At 41.2% G+C, this 20513-nt stretch overlaps 1 protein-coding gene across 2 annotated transcripts in view; it reads right to left on the reverse strand.

The window, feature by feature from the left end:
• The window catches only part of DPYD (dihydropyrimidine dehydrogenase), a 609807-nt gene continuing 589294 nt past the window's right edge, over positions 1 to 20513 (reverse strand). For both annotated transcript variants that reach the window (XM_077332983.1, XM_077332982.1), the window contains 3 exons: positions 20262 to 20405; positions 6447 to 6587; positions 1 to 2519 (listed from right to left, as the gene is read on the reverse strand). In XM_077332983.1, the coding sequence (XP_077189098.1) occupies positions 2349 to 2519; positions 6447 to 6587; positions 20262 to 20405 (456 nt within the window). In that variant the 3' untranslated portion in view covers positions 1 to 2348. The remainder of the gene's footprint in view (positions 2520 to 6446; positions 6588 to 20261; positions 20406 to 20513) is intronic.

Raw genomic sequence — 20513 nt, forward strand, 5'->3', positions numbered from 1 at the left:
TATTGTCCTCAATTCTAATTTTATTTGTAAGTATATAAATGAACACATATTTGAACAAAAGCATTATTTAATATGCATAATCAATATTTCCAGTTGATGGCAGAGGGTATAAGGAAATGAACAGATACATTATTTACTACTTCAAATATTGAACAACATATGGTTTTCTTATGGTTTCTTTGGAATAAAGCAGCTAGAAAAGAATAAGAATATGAAAACTCCCAACTGAGAATGAGATATAAGTTGATGCTAACCTGCTGTTTTAGAGTGCTGGGCTATGCACACATCTCTTTTACTGTAGTTATACTCTAAACCAACACACAACCAAATTTGGATTAAATTTCTTTGGTATATAGTTGTATGTATATCATTGCCATGTATTGCAAAGGCCTTTTTTAGTTGTAAATTCCCAGTTTATAACTATTTCCCACGTACTCAAAAACTTATTTACCAATAATAGAGTTGGGAAGAGGCCCTCTGGTCCAACCCCCTGCTCAATGCAGGATTAGCCTAAATCATACAGGATAGGTATCTGTCCAGGTGCTGCTAAAAGGCAAGGGGAACTCACCATCTCCTTAGGCAGCTAATTCCACTGCTCCACTGCAGCTAGTATAGCTCTTATTTATTTAGAATATTTTGATGTTGTCTCATTAGAGTCCTGCTTCAGGTGGCTTACAATATTAAAACAGAAGCCATCAGACAAAAGCAGAAGCTGACCATTACAAAACTGATGAGATACCTTCTCAGAGCTTTAGAATGCTTGTATAACTTCAGTGTGCTTTTTCCCCACAGCCTTATAGTGAAATAGACAGTCTTACTATGAAGTTGAAAATAACAGCTGGGCAGGGCACATTGACAAGACTCTATGGATGTGTTGGGGGATCCCTACTGACTTCAGTGGAATCCTGTTTTCCCCATCGGCTTCAGACATGACGCCATCACACAGAGTATGCTGCAACATGTCTGAACATTTCCAACCCTGTAAGCTCCTCCTGCATCTCACTTCCAATCCCCCAGAGGGCTGTCACCTTGCAAGCTTTTTGGTGCATCACAGGTTCATGCTAGAGGTCAAGGAACTGAAGAGGCACAGGCAAGTGGGTGAGTGGTATTAGCCTTAATGAAATCAAAGTTTCATATGCCAGCCCTTGCAGATGTACAGAGAGGTCCTGGCCACTTAAAGTTTTTGAGGCTCCTCTGTGTGTTTGTGTAAAGTGCCACCAAATCACAGCCTCTTTATGATGACACCATAGGGTTTTCAAGGCATGAGACTGGCATTGCCTCCCTTCCATGATGAACTTGGACTGCCTTGGTGGTCTCTTGTCCAAATACTAACCAGGGCTGGCCATGCTTAGCTTCCAAAATCTGATGAGATCAGGCTAGTCTGGGTCATCCAAGGCAGAGCTTTGAGGACCAGCCATAAAAAAATATACCAGATGCAAATAGAAACAAATCTCAAAACTAATGCCAGAATACTAACAAGTGTCTGAATGGGAGGCCTCCATTGAGTTTGAGTCCAAGCCCTCCTCCCTCCTGTGTGTACCTTGTATGATCTGTGTCAAGTCAGTCTACAATAGTCCATAGCAATTGTCCCTAACATTGTCCATTTCATCTGCCAAGTGGCATACCCTATGCAACTAAACTCAATAAGACCCTTGAGGGAGTGGGGGGGGGGCTTATATTTGGAAGAATACAGTGAACAGAGGCAAAGAAACTTGGCTACCTGCTGCACAACATTAAATGCTGAAAAGCACAATGTGTTTGGAAATTTATTTTTAGTGCCTTGTCAGAAGCCGAATTTAGGGAGAATTAAGGTAATACCATGCCATATGCTGATGCAGTCGAAACTGATTGATAGTTCAAAAATGCTATTTAAAAACTCTTTTTATATCTCTTTGTAAAACACACACACACCCATATTGCTTTGTTTGTATGTTATGCAGTTAATTACATCTTTTTTTGTAAAAAATAAGAATGAAACAGAATGTATAATTATGCCATGTTTCTCTGGCAACTAAGTTTGTCTATCTGTTGGCTTCACTTGGTTAGCAAAATCTCCCCTAATATTGTGCATTGTTTTTTTCCCCAATCCAAATTATCACAGCAACTAAGAATTTATATATATTTATAAAAGTTTAGGCTTCTTTTTAAAAAAACCCTAATATTTGACAATCTGTTCTTTGTGTGAAGTTTCTAAAAAGAGATTGGTAAATACAGCCAGTGTTATAATGGCCGCCATCATTAGGTTCTTTTTCTTTTTCAACATAGTTGGAGTTGTTGGTACTAATTAGAAAGCAAATCAATAGAATCAAGCAAATGTAAGATTCACTTTAACTGCTGGTCTGATCACCTCAGCACACTGGGTTCACTGCTAAGGGCAGGCCTCTCTGTGGTTCATAAGGGGTTGTCCTGGAAACCATTCGGATGCAGTCAATAATAGGGCAGACACTGAGACACAGAGTGCAGCCTGTACAACGGTCGGTAACAGTGGGCAGGTGGATTTCTGGATCAAATTGTATAGCCTGCAAGCAGAAATAAACAGCACTGATGTCACTCACAGAAAAGGTCAAAAACAACCCCATTTTTAGCATCTGTATTTCCTGTAGCTGAGGTGCTCGGAGACATCTTTGTTTGAAGCTGCACTGCAGCTATAGCAACGGTCTTAACTGGTAAGATAATGCATAGCGAAAAATTAAAATGCCGAACTAAATCATGCCCTAGTCAAAATGTATTTCCCTTTCCCCACCTGCCTCGCCCAAGCTAAAAACAGAATCAGCCTTAGGACAAACTGTGCCCATGATGTTTAAGTCCTATAAAGATATTTTTATTTTATGTGGAGTCCATCTTTCATGGCATACTAGCATTTAAGCACTTGTGGTACATAATTTATTTCCACAAGGGTCATCCATTACACAGCAATGAATCTGGGTTTGTGAAAATATACATTTGGCAGACAGCTTCCAAAAGTCTCGGCTCTTTCATGACCATACTTGTACAATGTAAGCCTTTGAAAATGGCTTGTAAGTCACCCTTCCCAGTTTTTCCTGACAGCTAAAAAACAAACAAAAACAAACCCATAGGTAAGTTCCGAAAAAATCGAATATGAAAGAACAGAGAATCACCAGCCACAAAGTAGAACCTGGAGTTCTCCCAGAATTACAACTGATCTCTAGACTACCAAGAAAGCTTCCCCTGGAGCAGGGCCTGATTGGCCATTAGGGGCAGCAGGAAGAATCACCCCTTGCCATGACACCCCTTTTTGGGGGCAGTACTGAGGTATACCCCTTTCACAAGCCCATGTCCTTTCCCCGTCATAGTGAGGGGCAGTATATACATCAAAAGAATGAATAAAGCAATAAAGAAATGGAGGGTGGACTATGGCACTATGGCACTAAGCTCTCCCTTTCCCAGGTGCAACCCACAAATCTCCAGGAATTTTCCATACAACAGCTGACAATTCAAAGCCTAGTCTGTGTGGTTAACCTGTGTTTGTAAGCTACAGTCCTCAAACTGTTTACTCCAAATGCCAGTCACTGTGACAGTTTCCTCAGAGTTGCTCTGATTTTCCTTGGAGATAGGAGGCTAGGACTGATCTGCTGGCTAAGTTACTTGGCTTGGTCCAGAGAATGAGGAAAGCAGGGCATACAGCCATCCTGACGGCAGAAGTTCCCTTGGGTTCCCTATATGTATACATCATGGCCATTGCTTTCAGTTCAGGAGCCTTCATACCAGTCAGGGGTTTTGTAAAGGCTTCCCTCCAAAAAGGAGCCCAGATGTTCCAACCCAGATGTTCCAACAGTAGCTACTTCTTTGGGAGATTCACTGCTCACACTGTTTGAAATCATACCAGGAAGGAGAACCACAGGAATACAAGGACCATCTCTATAACGTTCACCAGCCAGTTTAGAAACAACTTCACAGGATGAGATCCCTGGACAAGCTTCCACAACCCGTTTCAACATATTGATTAAGTGGATACAGGACTTTTGTTCAGAGATGGCTGTTTTGTACTACTTTGGATAGAAATTTTTATCTGGTCTGGACAAACATATCTTTCCTTATTTTGATGTCTTGCGATGCATTTTAAGTAGCTGTCATAACTGCATTCTTTGTTTCATTTAATAGAACTAACCTGTAAAATGATTAGCAGGTTTTGAAAACAAAATCACATTATTGCTGTAGAAACTAAACTAAATTATTTTAGCACCATTACTATAACATGGCATATTTTTATAAGGCTATGATGGTCCTTGATAATAAGAATCTGTAAAACATTCAGTGCTGGTAGCTCTTCTCTTTCCACCATTTTCTTTTGTGCGAAACTTGTTTTAAACTTCCCGTTTACTTGCATTAATCCTTTTCTCAGGAAATAGCTCTGTGGACTCCGACAGGCTGTTCAGCTCCAGGCCTTTATTTGCAGTAACCTCTGATATCTAAAAATGAACTTTACAAACAGCTTGCTTGTTGCTTGAAGGCACTGAGGGTAGCATGTGCACTGCCAGCTAACCTTACAACAACATACAAATCAGATCTGACCAAGACAGCAAAGGGAAAAGTGATACACTGGCAAGACTTCAGGTTGCTGCCAGTTTGAAATGCTGACTGAGAGAGAATGAAAACTAGAAAAGGTTTACCAAGGAACGTTATATATATCCAGGCTTCTTGAAGGGTTTCTAGGCCAAAGACCTTTACCAAAGAGGAAGCTTGACAATAGAGATGGGTATGAACCTAAAAAAATCTGGGTAGCCCCCAAACTGAACCAAGACAAAAGGCCCTGAATCAAACCAGTTAGCTTAGTTTCTTCTTTCTCCTGGCTGAATCACTAGGGAAGGGTTAAATGTCTGGCAGCCATTTAAACTACTTGTTTCACTTCCTCCACTTCAGAGTATATGTGTGCATGAAATTCTCAGGTTCAATGGCTCACAGCTATTTAAATCTACCAGTGGGTGGGTGGGGCCAGCCCACCCCACCCAACTGTTAGGTTTAAAAAGGGGATGTTATTTAGCAAGATATGGATCCCTGGAAAAACATATGAGCAGTTTGGCCAATTTATATTAAGAGGTGATTATTCATTCAGGAATTACTATTGTTGATATATGAGAAGAGAGGGGAAATAGGTAATCTTAACCCAGACCCCCTTTTGACTCCCTTATAGTTAATTTCTTGAGAGCACAGTTACTTGAATACATAATGAATTTGGAAGAAGAATTTTTGTTTTGCTGAATGAACATGTTGAAAATATAAAGAAACATGCCAGAGACATGAGCAAATAAATTTAATTTTTTGCCTATACACCACTTATTATTATTTCTTGCTGGTTAACTGTGGATAGTGACTTGCCTTTCTGTTTGCTAGGTTTAAAAGGCTGGCAGCCATTGCATCTGTTCATTTTGCATCCCCTCACTTTGAAGCAGAGGAAGTGGAACTGGGTGCACCCATCATCTGTTAGACTGAAATGCCTGACTGCCTTTTCACTGGCCCATTACACTCCCCCCCCACACACACACTTGGAAGCAGGGGGAAGGGAAACTGACCAGTGAAATGGCTTGCAGTCAATTAAATCTAACAGGTCATCTGCAACTCCTTCTACTCAGCTGTTAGGTTTAAATGGCCAAAACAGTCAAATCAAACCAGTCAACATTCAGGTAAATGTTCAGGGAACGTCCTTCCCTAACATCAGTTGAGGGCTCTGAACTGGCCCGTTTGGGCCAGATTTTGGCTTGTGAACCAGTTTGTGCCCATTGCTTCTTGGCAATAATTTGTACCAGCTTAAGAGTACTCTACATTCATGTAGTCAGATAATGAAAGCTTAATTTAAAGGAAGATGTGATTGTGCTCTTGAAACACCTGAAAAGCTACCACATGGAAGAGGGAAAGTTATGTGAGGGGCTGGGTTGGAAAGTTGTCTCCCCATCACTGGAAGTCTTCTGGCAGAGCCTGGACATCGATCTGTCAGGAATGCTCCAGCGGGATTTCTTGAACTGAGCAAGGGATTAGGTAGCCTATAAGACAACTTTCAACTCTAAGGCTCTAAATCAATTTAAATAGATGGACCATCACAGGGAGCCACTGGAAAATCTCTTATTTAGCTCCAGTAAGATTTGAATGCATCAGCCAACAACAGCTTATGACAGCATGCAATGTTGGGAAGAACACACCAGCTCAGCAATAGATTCTGTGAAGAATACTTGTTGGCGGGTGGCAGGAGCACTGCATGCATCTCAGGTCTCTAAGAACCCTGCTTTATTGACAACCACAGTGAATGGATTGGACACAATTCATGCAGTCTGTACCTGGGAGTGTGCCAGTGTTAATTTCCAGTATCTTGTAAATCTCCTTTTCCCACATCCCCTTCAAGCAGACAGTGGATTCCTCCTGCCTCAGCAGCAAAAAGATAACTCCCAATTGCTTTTTTTTCTTTTCTTTGCTAATTACAGCTGTGCTCTTACCTGGTAGCCGGAATCATTGCAGGTCATGTAGCATTTGCCACAGTTGATACACATTTCCTCATCAATCAGAGCCACAACTTGCTCGGCATTACTGAGCTCTCCATATGTTCCAATATACCGCAGTGCTTTTCCAATTACATCCTAGGAGGAGAAGTGAGAAGGGAGAGAAAAAGCATTATTGAAACACTTTGGAGATACCCAAGGTTGTTTTACGGCCAAAGAAGAGCACTCGACAGCATGTTTCCGTGGGATGTTGTTTTGCAGGCACCACACCAACGCTGGGGATGATGAGGTGAGTGGAAAGCACTTCAGGTGTGCTACATTGAAAAATGTGGGTATCAAGTACTGATGTAAATGCATTCCAAGCACAAAACAGAGGGGGAAAAATACGCCAATTCTCAGAAGAGCTCTGCTTTTGCGTCTGTGTGTATGGCGGGGTGGTCTGAGGGAATCAAATGCAGCATTTTAGAAAATTATCCTTTAAAGACCAATGTTTTCCACAACAGGAAGTAATAAAAGGCCATGAAAAAAGGAAGTGCCATGTTACATACATCCTGCCTTGTCCGTAGTCTTTTCATTAGCACAGTTCTGAGAACTCGTAATAGGAGCAGGGAACAGACCCATTAAACAACAGGGAACAAAGGGCAGAAAAACTGGAATGGACATACACAGTGGACTGATAACTGACCAATATCACCACCATCGTATGTTTTCAATGGATCGATCCAATTGTTTTGAAGAGAGCATTCCAGGCAAAATCTTGGTTCTGAAGACACTTGACTAATGAAACTGACATGCTCCTCCCTACCAAGGGTTACATTCGTATAACCCAGGCATGGTCAAGCCACCCAGCTGTACCAATGTGCCTAAACAGGCTTTTTCTTGGCACCAGCAGAGCTTACTGCAGCTGTAACAGGACTACAATTCTCATTGCAGACAATGAGACTGAGTGAATTGCTTCCACTGACTCTTTAATGCCGGCCATTGTGGCCTAGCTGCAAGCACCACCTCATCCACTGGAGCTGAGACATAAAATGTCCTACACATTCTGGTAAGACAGAAGCAGCTGCAACAAGATCTCTAGCTGGAAAAGAAATCGATGCTCAGTTGCTGTTGTCCCTTGTAGCCCTGAAGAGATGTAGCTGGGATAGCTCTGCAAAACTAGGCCTGGAAAGAGCAATAATATGTCTGAAAAGAACGTAAGGTGCCTTGTTAGGCCACCTAGTCCAGCATCCTGTCTCATGTAGTAGCCAACTGTCTATTCTGGAGGGTTAACAACAGGGCATAGAGACCCAGGCTTCCTCCTATAGCTGCCTTCTGACACTGGTATGCAGAGATTTACTGACTCTGAATATGGGGATTCTTTTGTCACAATGGCTACTAGACACTGATAATCCTATTTTCTATGGATTTATCTAATCCCCATTTCAAGCCATCAGTGACCACATCAGTGATCTCTTAGGGGGAAGAAATCATAGTTGTGAAACAGGCTGTCATGAATAGAGTGATGACACCCAGCTCCATATTTCTGTATCCAGATGCTATATAGATGTTATATAGATCCAGATGCTATAGATCAGTGGTCCGCAACCCCTTTTGGGTTTGCGTGTTTGCACCCGGCAGGGCCACCAACACACACATGCGGCAATTTTGTGCATGCACGCATGTGCGGGCCTGCCGCGCATGCGCATTTGCACTCCCGGCGGTGGCACAAAAGTGCATGCATGGCAGCTCTGCGCATGTGTGCGTGAAACTGCCATGTGTGTGCATTTGAGGCCCTGCCGGGCACAAACATGCACGCGAGGCAGGTCTACATATGCGCATTTGCGCCACCAGCGTGCAGACACTCTATCTTTTAACAGGTTCAATTCAAACAGGTAATACTAGCAACTGTCCATACTCACACACTTTCTGTGGTGGTGCCCAAGTGACTCCAAGTGACCAAATTCTAATATTTGCTGCCTTGAGGGCTCCATTTAGGTGGAAAGGTGGCATAAAAATGTTATAAAGAAAGAAACAAAACTCACCCTGGGACTTGAACCATTATACCACAGCCTTGCTACTTCTAGAAGAATGCCCTACTTAACAGTTCTGCTTTGCACATTTCACTTCCACCTCAACTGTCTGGCAGCAGTCCTTTTTTCTCATACAAGTGGATTACTGATGCATGTCAGAAATGTACACCAGAGGACAATTTTTCTGAACATGTCGGCACCTTTGACATTCTGCTACTGAGGGAATGACAAAATGGCTGCCGTAGGAGGTGGAGTAAATCATATAATGACAGAGATCAAAGTTATGCCTAACTCTTACATTAACTCTTCAATGTTTCAGGCAGAAGTTCTGTCTAATTGGATGCCTTTTATCTTCACAGCCAATGAGATCTCCAGTAGCCAGTCCTTGCTTGGGAAAAGCCTCACCTGGCCTAATCTGCTTTCTATAAATACTTTTTCTTCTTAAAATACTTGGCAAGTGTTAGGAAAGGTGCTAGAGGAAGCTATGATGACTGCAAATGCCACACTGGGGATCGGTCATGTACACAGTGCTTTAGAGCAGGGGTAGTCAACCTGTGGTCCTCCAAATGTTCCTGGACTACAATTCCCATGAGCCCCTGCCAGCAAACGCGGACATCTGGAAGACCACAGGTTGAATACCCCTGCTTTAGAGTCATTCCTCAGCAAACAGGATAGGCCCCTGCCCCAAATAGTTTACCATCTGATCTTCTGTTGGGGAAAAAGAAAGGTACTTCAGCGTATGGGCAGTCATCTTGCTAGAACTAATAGTACATTTGTTATTCCACTGGGGACATTTTACATCCTTCACAAAACTTAATTCATGTTGGCAATTACTGCTTCCCACTTAACATATGAAAAACAAAAACAAAACCTTGATGCAGTTAATAGTCTGAATGATATGAAGATGCTGGAAAGCATTGGATTGCAGGAAAACACATGAAAGGCATTCCCGCTTTTGTTCCATGAATGTACCATGGCTTGCACACCAAGAAATTTTAACCCACTGTCACTTTTGCATTACTATGTAGAAACTCTAAATGAAGCTTTTGAAACTGACATTTACTAAAAGAGCAAAGGTTGAAGATTCCAGGGAAAGTCACACTGAAAAGATAACATTGCAGAGACTCTAAAATTAAAGTTGGCAAAGAATAAATGAAGCTTGCAAGACGCTGTTACATTTTATCCATGCTTGAAAATGCATGAATATCGTGAAATATTAGCTGAGTTTGAGGGTTATAGGAGGAGCAAAAGAGGGATTTTTGGTTGGAGGTAAGGGCTATTATCTTTAGAGATGTACAGATTTCCCTCCATTCTCCTCTTTTATTGATCCGCAAGGTCTTTCTGTTTTGCATTAACCTATTTTCCTTTTAAAGTAAAGGAGTATTTAAAATGAATTCTGGCATAGAAGGAGCACAATTTGCATCAATGTTTTGTTCCATCCATTTGTTTCCCCCTCTTACCTCCTTGACATCATAAGTGTGCAGTGTCTGGTCCTTTTACGGATGTCCTGATGGATGTTAACAAAGCTGTAGGAGTTGTGAAGGCCACCACTCATATTTTGGACCATTGTTCCCCCTGGCTAATAAAAGCTTGCCAGGATGGGGTGAGGGAGCCTCTAATGAAAATCATTTCCACCTTATTATCTGACAATGTTTTCCCAAGGGTATTTGAATGAGGCAGCAGTGCATCCTCTATTAAAGAAAACTTTTTTCAGATCAAAAGGTTCTAGCCAATTCTGGGCTGCAACCTGCCTTTTTGGGATAAGACTGCAGAGCAACCCCAGAACCTTCTGGATGACTTATCTGCCCCAGACTTCAGACCTGGTTTTGGAATGGAGACTGCTTTACTTTCTCTGGTGAATTATCTCTGTTTACAAGATGGTACAGGATATACCGCTTTGCTATTTTTATTATTGACACCAAATTGTACCTGATGGGATAGATAGATTTTTTGTTTTAAAAGTTCTGGTGGTTTTCAGTGTGTGTATGTACAATTTTAATTGGAAACTACCTGTTTTAAGGAGAATGGTAGATTTTATATATACACTTTTGCTGATTATATTGCTGATGCAAACATTTACTCCCATTAAGGTTGCCAGCTCTGGTTTGGGAAACATCTGGAGATCTTGGGGTGGAGCCTGTGGAGGGTGAGGTTTGGGATTTCAATGGGGTACAATGCCACAGAATCCACCTTTGAAAGTGGCCATTTTCTCCAGGTGAACTGCTCTCAGTCTCAGGGGATCAGCTGCAATCCCGGGAGATCTCCAACACCACCTGGTAGTTAGTAACCCCAGCTCCCATGCATTGGTAAAAACATGCAAAAAATAATCTAGACGTGTATGTACACATATATCAGGGTGGTACTTTTGCTGTTTCATCGTTAGAAGAGTAGATTCCTCAGCATTACCTCAAATATGATATGTTCTCTGTTTACTCTTATGATTTTGTTTAGAGAATCTTGTGTTTCGTTTTGCAGAGGTTTGAGGAATAAAACCCATAGAAGAGAGAGAGAGAGAGAGAGAGAAAGGGGGGAGGAGGAAGACAGCAAGCAAGAGAGAGAGAGAGAGGGAGAGAGAAAGAGAGAGAGAGAGAAATTCTCTCTCTCTCTAAGTCCCATGGATACACACTTCCCTGATTCTAGGTCCTAGGGAAAATACACACTTGTGTTGCAACATGGACACAGAAATATAATTGAAAAGTTGTTCAAAACTATCCCTTTGTGTGCCATTAAAAATTCTTTTCTGTCTATCTTTATTCTGCCCTTCAGCCAGTGAGTGCCTCCCCCATTTAAAGATAGGCTGTAAAAGTGACTGGCTCACAATGTCACAGTTAGCTGAACAGGACTTGAATTAGAATCTCTCATCAGTCTGAGTCTGATCACTCTTCCACCCTGGACTCTCTGGCAGTTGAATTCTTCTAGCACTAGAGTAGCAAAAACTAATACAAACATTTCCAATACAAAGAGTTTATTTTCAAGATTTGATATTACTTTTTGCTACTGTGGTGCCAGAAAAGCACCTACATACACAAGTATGCACACAATATGGTGTGTGTGCATGTATGTGCATATGCTTGTTGGCATTCAAAAGATAATATTTGAAGTGATGATAAATGTTTGAAGAAGGCACCTTCCCCAAACATCAGTTTGTGTGCTCTGAACCCAGCCAAGTTCATGCCAGATTTTGGCTTATTGACTGTGCCTATGCCTACGGAAGAGCAGTTTGATTGGAAATCAAGAATAAACTGTGAATTTAGCCTAACATAATTTCACATTGAAATTGGTAATATGAAGGAGAGAAATGGTATAAACTCAGTGAAAGGTATGGGAAACAACACCTTATCATAGAAGAAGAAAAAGAATTGTTTTTTATACCCCGCTTTTCACTGCCTGAAGAAATCTCAAAGCGGCTAACATTCACCTTCTGTTCCTCCGCACTATAGACACCCTGTGAGCTGCGTGAGACTGAGAGAGCTCTAAGAACTGTGACTAGCCCAAGATCACCCAGCTGGCTGCGTGTGGAGGACTGAGAAATCAAACCTGACTCCTCAAATTAGAGACTGCCACTCTTAACCACTACACCACGCTGTGCATGCTTAGTGCATGTGGAAATAAAAGTTCTTAGACATTTGCTTCACTTTGTAAGCAAGACAAGGCAATCTGGAACTTTTTACCTTGCAGCCTCGTCAGGAGGCAAAAGCCACGCGACGTGGCAGAGGGAAAATGCAGGAGGGAGGGTGTCTCCCTGTGAGAAGGGCTGTAAACGTGAGATTGACCATCCCACATTTGCAAGCGGGAAACCGCTTGTGTTTTGCCCCTCTGTACAGAAATTATCTCATATTCTTTCTTGGAATAGCAGCATGTGGGTGAAATGCAGACAGGATGCTCTCCAGCTTCCCATGCACCAACAGGACATTTTTACCCTTCTATTTATTCCACCCAAAAAGAAATTGTTGATCAAGAAAGATATTTCAGTAGATTGACGGACTCACTGTACTGGTATGTGCTTTCTAATCTGTTCCAGTTTTTAGATACCCAGAAAAAAGTCAGGCATGCTTAAATCCCATGGAAATCAATAGCCCTTAATGTCTGCTTAAATCCCTGTTGATTTCATTAGGGCTTAAGTGCACTTAAGGTCTTCTCTTGGGCATGGCCATGCCTTACCATCATTTACAATTGTGACTGGTTTTCTTTTAGAATTTAAAGAAAAAAATGGTTTGGCAAAAGAAAGGTACTGCTCACCTTAAAGCAATTTGGGATTATCCTGGCATGACTCCCTTATGAGTCACCCCTGTATACTCTTTTTATAGCAATTTGTTACAGAAAGATTGACACTGAGGTATTCCATTCCCAATCACTCTCTGTTTCATTTTGCCTAAGAGGGGGTTTTATGGGTTTTGTTCTTTGTATTAATATTGTTTAATGAAACTTTCATCACTATTTTATAGAAGTCGGCTTCATTACGTTCCAGGCATCTACTGGTGTTGTTTTATGAAATTAAGAACTGAAACTTTGTTGCTATGGAAGGCCATATGAAAATGTGTTATGAAGCTGTAGTAAGAACAGAGGATGTAGGAGCTTTTGCAGGTGCCATGCTTTACAGCATTTCTGGCCACCTTACAGGCTTCTCTCTTTATCTGCATGGACATTCTTAAGAGCAAAAGAGAAGAATTTGCTACCCCCTCCATGGAGAAGTGCAGGTTGGCTCCAAATGAGAGCTACTGAAAGATGGCATTATAGAGTTTCATATTTGCTTTCATCTTGGTGTCCCCCAGATTACGTTTGTTCAATTTACAGGCCTAATGATGTTTTTGCTAACTGCCAGCTCTATAAGAGGGCAAGCCAGCTCTTCTGATAGTCAAGCTGTGTTCTTCCTGACTAGTGCATTATCTCCAGTAATGAGGATTTTGCTGGCCAAATTCTATCTTTAATTAGATCCACACTATCCTGTTGCTTCCTAGTTCTGCCCTTGGTGACACCTGTGTAGCTGATCCCTTGTCAGTGGGGCTGCCCAGGTGTGTGCACAGAACTGGAGCCAGCTGATGATTCTCTTCCTAATGATCTAGTTCTACAATCAAAACAAACACCTGTTGGGAAAATAAAAGCAAGAAAACCCAAGTTTTAATTTTATCTAGTACTATAGTCCCAGAGATGATGAACTGGATGTGAATGCGGAAAACCAAGTATCATTTAACCATACTGGGCATTGGCCAAACTTCATCTCACAAGTTCAGAAGACAAATGTGCATTACTATAAACATGGGCAGCCCACTGTCTAAATAATGAATTCTGTACTTCCTTTGTGATTAAATGAATGGTCGCCATCCTCCAGGTGGCACCTGGAGATTTCCTAGAATTACAACTGATTTCTACACTACAGAGGTCAGTTCTGCTGGAGAAATGACTGCTTTGGAGGGTGGACTCTGTGCCATTATATGCCAGTGAGCTCCCTCCTGTTCCCAAATCCTGCCCTCCCCAGGCTCTACTACCAAATCTCCAGGAATCCTGCAAACCAGAGTTGGCAACTCTGATTCTGAAACAATAGCATTTTGCATCTTGCTTTCTTTGGTCTGTTTTACTGGCTGTTGCTAGTAGGGAAGAAATCATGTTTCAGTATGGGAAAGGAAATAAATTAACAGTGGTGCTGTTTTCAGTGGAAACCCTGATTTAATAACATTTTGGTTCACCTTTTGTTTGTTCCTTCTCAATTGGTGATGGCAGTGATCTTGGAAACAGACTCTAGGCTGGCATCTAAAGCTGTAGCAAGAAGTGGCTTGTATAGCCTTAGTGCAAGGGTGAGTACAAGAACTCACATTGTCACTCATTTAAGATTACAGGCTTGTAAGAGATACTTGCATCAAATTCTGCTAACGTAGGACTAGCCTCCCTGCCAGCAAAAGAAAAGCAATGTGCTGTAATCCAAGCTGCCCAAAGAAATGATCAAACCCATGGTTTTACAAAGAAAAATTGTTTATAAACACCCTCAGAGGGATTGTGTGACGGTTAGCACAATGAAAGCCCGAAAAGAACAATTAGTCTCTACATGAAAAACATCCAAACTAATGTGAATAGTAATTTTAAAATATGAACTTTAAAATTAATAGCTAAATTCTGTCTTCAAATAAGTACTACTCTCCTTTCCCATGATCCTGATCACTGATTTACCGGCAAGCATATTGTCTCTTGTATTGTGATATTGTAAAATACAGTGAACCCAGGAGACCAGGGCATAAATTAAGAGGAATCCTTTTATCCAAGGCTACAGCACAATACTTGTATTATGTCTCCCAGAAGACATACTCAAAGGGAGCACACATGTGCCTGAAAAATCGCATTGTTCATTTTAAAATGAAAAGAGCTATTTTGGTGGATAGCACAATATCTGAGAAAATGAAAGATTTGCAGATTAGATATGTCAAGCAGTTATTAATCAACAGCAATAGAGAAATGGGGGAAGGCAAATTAGAAAAAAAGCAGGGGAGGAGATAAATGCTTGACTATAAGAAAGATGGATTGGAACAAAGTTACCAAAAAAGAGGAAAAGGGGACATATTTCTTCTGTGGAATAACACGATACTCTGTGGAAAGGATCGCTCTAGGCATCTACAGGAACATGGACATAAACCAAATCAGAGCTAGAAATTCTGATAAATTAGTCCTAATAAAATACCAGATTAGTTTTTTTTTTAACTAGGACTACTGCTGGTAAAGAGAGGTAATGAATTTAGGAGCAGAAGAAATTTAATAAACCATTACAAGGGTTTTCTGACTCTTTCCTGGGAAATCCTGGAGTTCCCTAGACATTTATCAAATGTTTCTGATAGTGAAGATCAATAATGGAGAACTTGTTGTGAGAGACTACTTTTCCATTAATGCTGATATTCAGTTGAGTATTCTGTTTTTAAGGTAATAAGAAAAGCCCAAATGGATCAGACAAAGGTCCATTGTGTCAGTATATTATGTTCCACAGGGGCCCATTGGATGCTTCTGCAAAGCCCACCAATAGGACATCCAGGAAGCAGCCTGTGGTAATCTGCCTCTGACTAGGAGGTTTCATTTAAATAATGTCTTCTATAGTCACGGTAGCCACTGATGGACTTACTCTCAACTATTCTGTCTCCCCCCCCCCCTCATCCCAAGCCTTCTAGGCTTGTAGCATTCATCACATCCTTTCCCTAAAGTAACATGTTATTTGAAGAATAGTTCTTTCCTCACTGTGTCCTGAAACTACACTCTACAATTAATTGACAAAACCAAAGTTCCAGCTTTATGGGAAAAGGACAATTATCACTATCATCTTTCAATATCATGCTTACTGTATACAACCAGAGGGATTCTAAAAAGGGCTGAATTATAATCCCTGAACATTATTTTGGTCATTTGGGGGACATTAAAACAGTGTTTCTCATCAGTTTTTACTACTGTTCTTGACTTCACATCAAACTGATCTGTAATAGGGAATGAACGCCAACATATATTTCAGAGATAAAACAAACAAGTATGTATCCTGGAGCATGACTTGCAATCCTTTGTAATGTGTAGAGGTTTCTTAACAAACAAGTGAATGTTGAATGCCTTTCCTTAACAGCAGAAATTCTGAGGCCATTTCTGCATGGAGGGGTAAAATTTGAGTGGCTTCCTGCTTACATATGTGTCTCGTATTCGCAGCCCTCCTCACGGGGAGACCACTCTAACATTTTCCCTCTGCCCTATCATGGCTTTTTGCCTCCTGATGAGGCTGCAAGGGAAAGCAACATAAACTTCTCCCTCCGATCCTTGGCTTGTCAATCACAGCAAGCCACCAATCACAGCACTTCTGCATTGTTATGTGGTAATGCCACAACACAGATGCATTTTAATAGAAATCAATACTGCCTCATTGCTATGGAAGAATGCCAGAGTGATACAGCAAACCCCCCCTTTTTTGGAATTCATATTTTTTTGCAGTTTATTTATGTCTGGGTGGATGTCTGATATCTTGAACATGATAACTGGAGCCCAAAAAGACATTTTGTGCTAGTGGTTGGCTTTAAAACAAGGGGCTCAAACTCCTATAGGAGAAGGCAGCCAGATCACCTGCCCCCCGTTTCCTGGCTCATTTCCCACCTCCAGAAACAGGGCTGTTTTTGTCTGCCCCAGTTGTTAAAAGGCTGGACAGGTAACTGAAGCTGGAAAAGAAATTTTGTGGTTGGCTTAAAAACAAGGTGCTCAAACTCCTGTATGATCGGGAGAAGGCAGCCCAATCACTCGCCCCCCCTTTCACAGCTCATTCCCACCTCCGGAAAACAGAAATAGGGCTATGTTTTGTTTGCCTGATCCCAAAAAGACCATGGACACTTTAAAGAAGATTTTATTTCACCTTTGACAATGTAGGTTTGTGGTCACGCTGCAACATGGATCGTGCCATTAAAAAAAAATTACTTGGAGCAGGAAATGGAGAGGGGAGGGTGGGTGCGAGGGCAAGACAAAGCTGCTGAGACTATTGTACCTTTTCCCCTGCATACCATCTTATCCCTGGCTGCTCACTGGTTGCTCACCGGTGGTTCGCGCAATTTAGGGTGGTAAATCAAGCATTTTGGATTCCCGAAATCGTGAGATAAAAATTGCCAGATTGTGACCCAGCTACTGTTCAGCCTCAGGATGTTGGTGACATCATATGGAGGGGGCACTATATGCTGCCAGCATGCAAAGGCTCTCCAGTAACATTTTCCTTGTGAGAAAATGGGCTGAGCACCATGGAGTTATTACAACACAGCAAATGATTTGTTATAGAATGGCTGCTTCAAAGTTTGTTTCCTGAGTCTAATAATGTTAAATATAACAATTACTAATATAGAAGAAAAAGAATGAAAAGGAGGTGCAAATTCTATCTGGTTGCTCAAAGAGGAAATGTAAAGCTACAGGATACCTGCTAAAAATCAGGTGACTGTGTTTCAAAATAGCAAATGGACCTTTCAGTAAAAAAAAAAATGATACACACTGAAGGAAATAATTTGAACAATTCAGAAAAACAGAAATGTCCAGTATTAACTCAAATTCATTAAATCATAAAAGTGCTAAAGAGATTTTGAAAAGCGTTATAAATAATACTGGAAAAATCTATGATATATTTTCTGTTTGAGGGCATTAAAACAATGCTGCTTTTGATAGCAAACCTGTATTGATTTGGTCTTTGATTTTATATTATTACATCAATATTTTCATTGTTATAAAATAAAACTATGAAACCTGTAAGCCAGGAAAAACATGGATCTGAACTGGCCAATTTGTCCAGGCTTCTGCTTGGGCCTCCTCTGAACCACAAACTGGAATGTTTAGGTTCATTCTCATCCCTATTGTGTTACACAGAGGCAGAGAAGAGTGGGATCCAAAGCTATAAAGGGAACATTATATTGTGGTAGCTATAATGAACAAAGTTGTGTCAAAGCATTTAACCACTGAAGAGCATAATCTTCAAGAGAGGCCAGTAGAGGAGACTTGCAACATGGCAAAATAATCATATTGGTGGATGGAATGGCAATATTATTAAGCAGGGAAAATAGATAACACGAGCCCTGAAGGGGAAAAATGCAGTTATGAGAAAAGCTCACAAAGTATAGTGAGAAAAAAAGAAAATAAATAAGGAGGTAATATGGGAAGACAGGGGAAAGAGTATTCAGAGAGTATATACAAATAAATTGAGTTTAAATGGCATTTAAGAAAATAAGGAGCCATGAGGACACTCCAGATGTCATGAAGAAATCTGATATTAAGGCAATAATATGAAATTTGGTGGCAAAATACACCCCAATGGAGAGAGTGTATAGTGAAGAAACTTGGGAGAGCAGAGATGGGAGAAAATATACTTGCAGGTTGCATATATGTAACTGCTACTGAACATCTTTCTTCGTTGGGCAAATAAGGAGTCACTAAACAAATCCTCAGCTGTTCTGGTCTAAATTCTTATGGAAAGTGAGATGAAAGGAGAGCATTAAGACAGCCCAGGGCCACCGAGTGAGATACACAATTTTTTTTTGGGGGGGGTCTAAGCTGGAGGGCCCCTGAATACATCATGCTGTATTTACCATTAAAAAAAATCCTAATGCACTTCTGACAGTAGCCACAAGGAGTGCAGGGAAGATAGAGTAAATCAATTCGCCTTGGCCTTTTTGCAAAGTTTACTACAAGGCTGAGGGAAACCATTTGGTGAGCAGATCCTGCTAAACCCATCAGCCAAGCCACCACCGGAGCAAGGCAGGACCAGCCAGGACAAGCTAGTCATTGCCAGGATGCAGACTCCTCAAAAGGTTTCTACGGTTTCCCTCAGCCTCTATACAGTGAGGGGTGGTCCTGTTAAAGATTGTGGTAGTATTGCATTTTTTTCCATTTCCCTATTTTCCACATTTCCCTTTTCCCTTTTTTGGGTCTCTTTCATGATCTGCCACTTGTGAATAACCCCTTCTAGCCTCCCCCTCCCCCCATTGTTTTTTAGTCTCCTCATCTATCCTGCTTGGCAACTAAGAACATATTTCATGGTAGTATAGCAACAAACCTTTGTTAAAATTATTAACAGTTTGGGGGGAAATTAATATTTCCCCATCATCTATTAAAGTAAAAGCATGCTCACCCCTAAACCCTATATTGCCTATTGTTTCAACTGAAGACAATATTGAATGGTTACCGATTCCACACTGTGGCATAAAACATGCACCGCCTGTAGCTTGCCAACACACAATAGGAAACTGAATGTTTGCATGCTTCCTAACAGGACACCTCTCCTGCATTATTCCACTGCCTGGTCCTGACAAGGCAGCAGAGATTCCTAAAGCATGCATGACCCACACTTCTCCCCCTGCTCCTTGGGTTGTCAATCAATAAAAGCCACCAGTCCCTTCACAGCAGTTATTTGGGGGACTCAAAATTCCTTTCCCCTTCCCCGAAGTTAATAAAAACAAAAACAAAATTTGCGCATTGCTTCAGATCATGCCACAACAATAAAACATTTCCTTTGATCTCTTTTCGAGATTCTTTGCATAATGGTCTCTCTTTATGTTTGGTTAGATTTGTAATAGGCTGGCCATGGTAACTGGATCCCGATGATTGTGTGTTAACAAAAAAGATTTAAAACGAAGAGCATGAATGCCTAGCTCCCCCTTTCCCCGTTCATACCCCACTGTCAGAAAACACAAACAGGAATGTGTTTTAGCTGCCCAATACCAATATTACTGTGCACACTGAAAAGAACATTTTAATTGAAGTGCAGGCATGTCGCTTTGCGCTTCCATAGCTAAACAGACCATGCCATTTTTAAAAGAAATGATAGGAAATGGAGAGGGGAGGGTGGGTGCGATGGCAGGCAAAATGCTACTGAGAATGTCACGTATTTCTCCCTCCAGACAGGCTTGCCCCTGTTTGCACCCTTATTTGAAGTGTGACAAGAAGAGGGAAAACAGGATTTTGCGATTTCCCTCATCATGGAGCAAGCTGGATGAAAACTTGCGCCACCCACTGCAGAGTTCCGTGTTGCTGCTGACATCATGCGGAAACAGCACTAAAACCCATGAGTAATTAGAGGCCGATCAGGGGCATATTCCTCGTGTGGAATCAGTCTCTAAATAAACCAAGAATATGTACAATGACACTCCCCTAATATGAGCTTTTTCTTGTCAAGGGAAATGTTCTCCAGCTGATTTTCCAATATGCATTACCAACATATGACTCTTGATAAACCAAACCAATCATATATCATGGTACAACAATACTTTGTGTGTGTTTATCTGAAATTGCTATGCACCTATCTTCTCCTACTAAGTATTTTTCTTACCTTAACTTTTGGGATGGGTTTCTTGGGAACAAAATGTTTTCTCTCTGGATGAAAAACAAGGCTGTTTTGTTTCTTCTGTTTCAGTTTGTTCTCAGCTATTATCTTCTTGCGTTGTTCAAGGTAGGGACCAAAACTGGGAAGTTTCTTAAATAAAATAGGGAAGAATGTCAGTATGGTTGTGTAAAAACAGAGTATGATACAATTCAAAAGCATGTTTTTCCTCCATGGGCCATCCTCAGCTTCCACCCACCT

Source organism: Paroedura picta, chromosome 4 (assembly GCF_049243985.1).
Source record: "Paroedura picta isolate Pp20150507F chromosome 4, Ppicta_v3.0, whole genome shotgun sequence".
Classification (NCBI taxonomy): Eukaryota; Metazoa; Chordata; class Lepidosauria; order Squamata; family Gekkonidae; genus Paroedura; species Paroedura picta.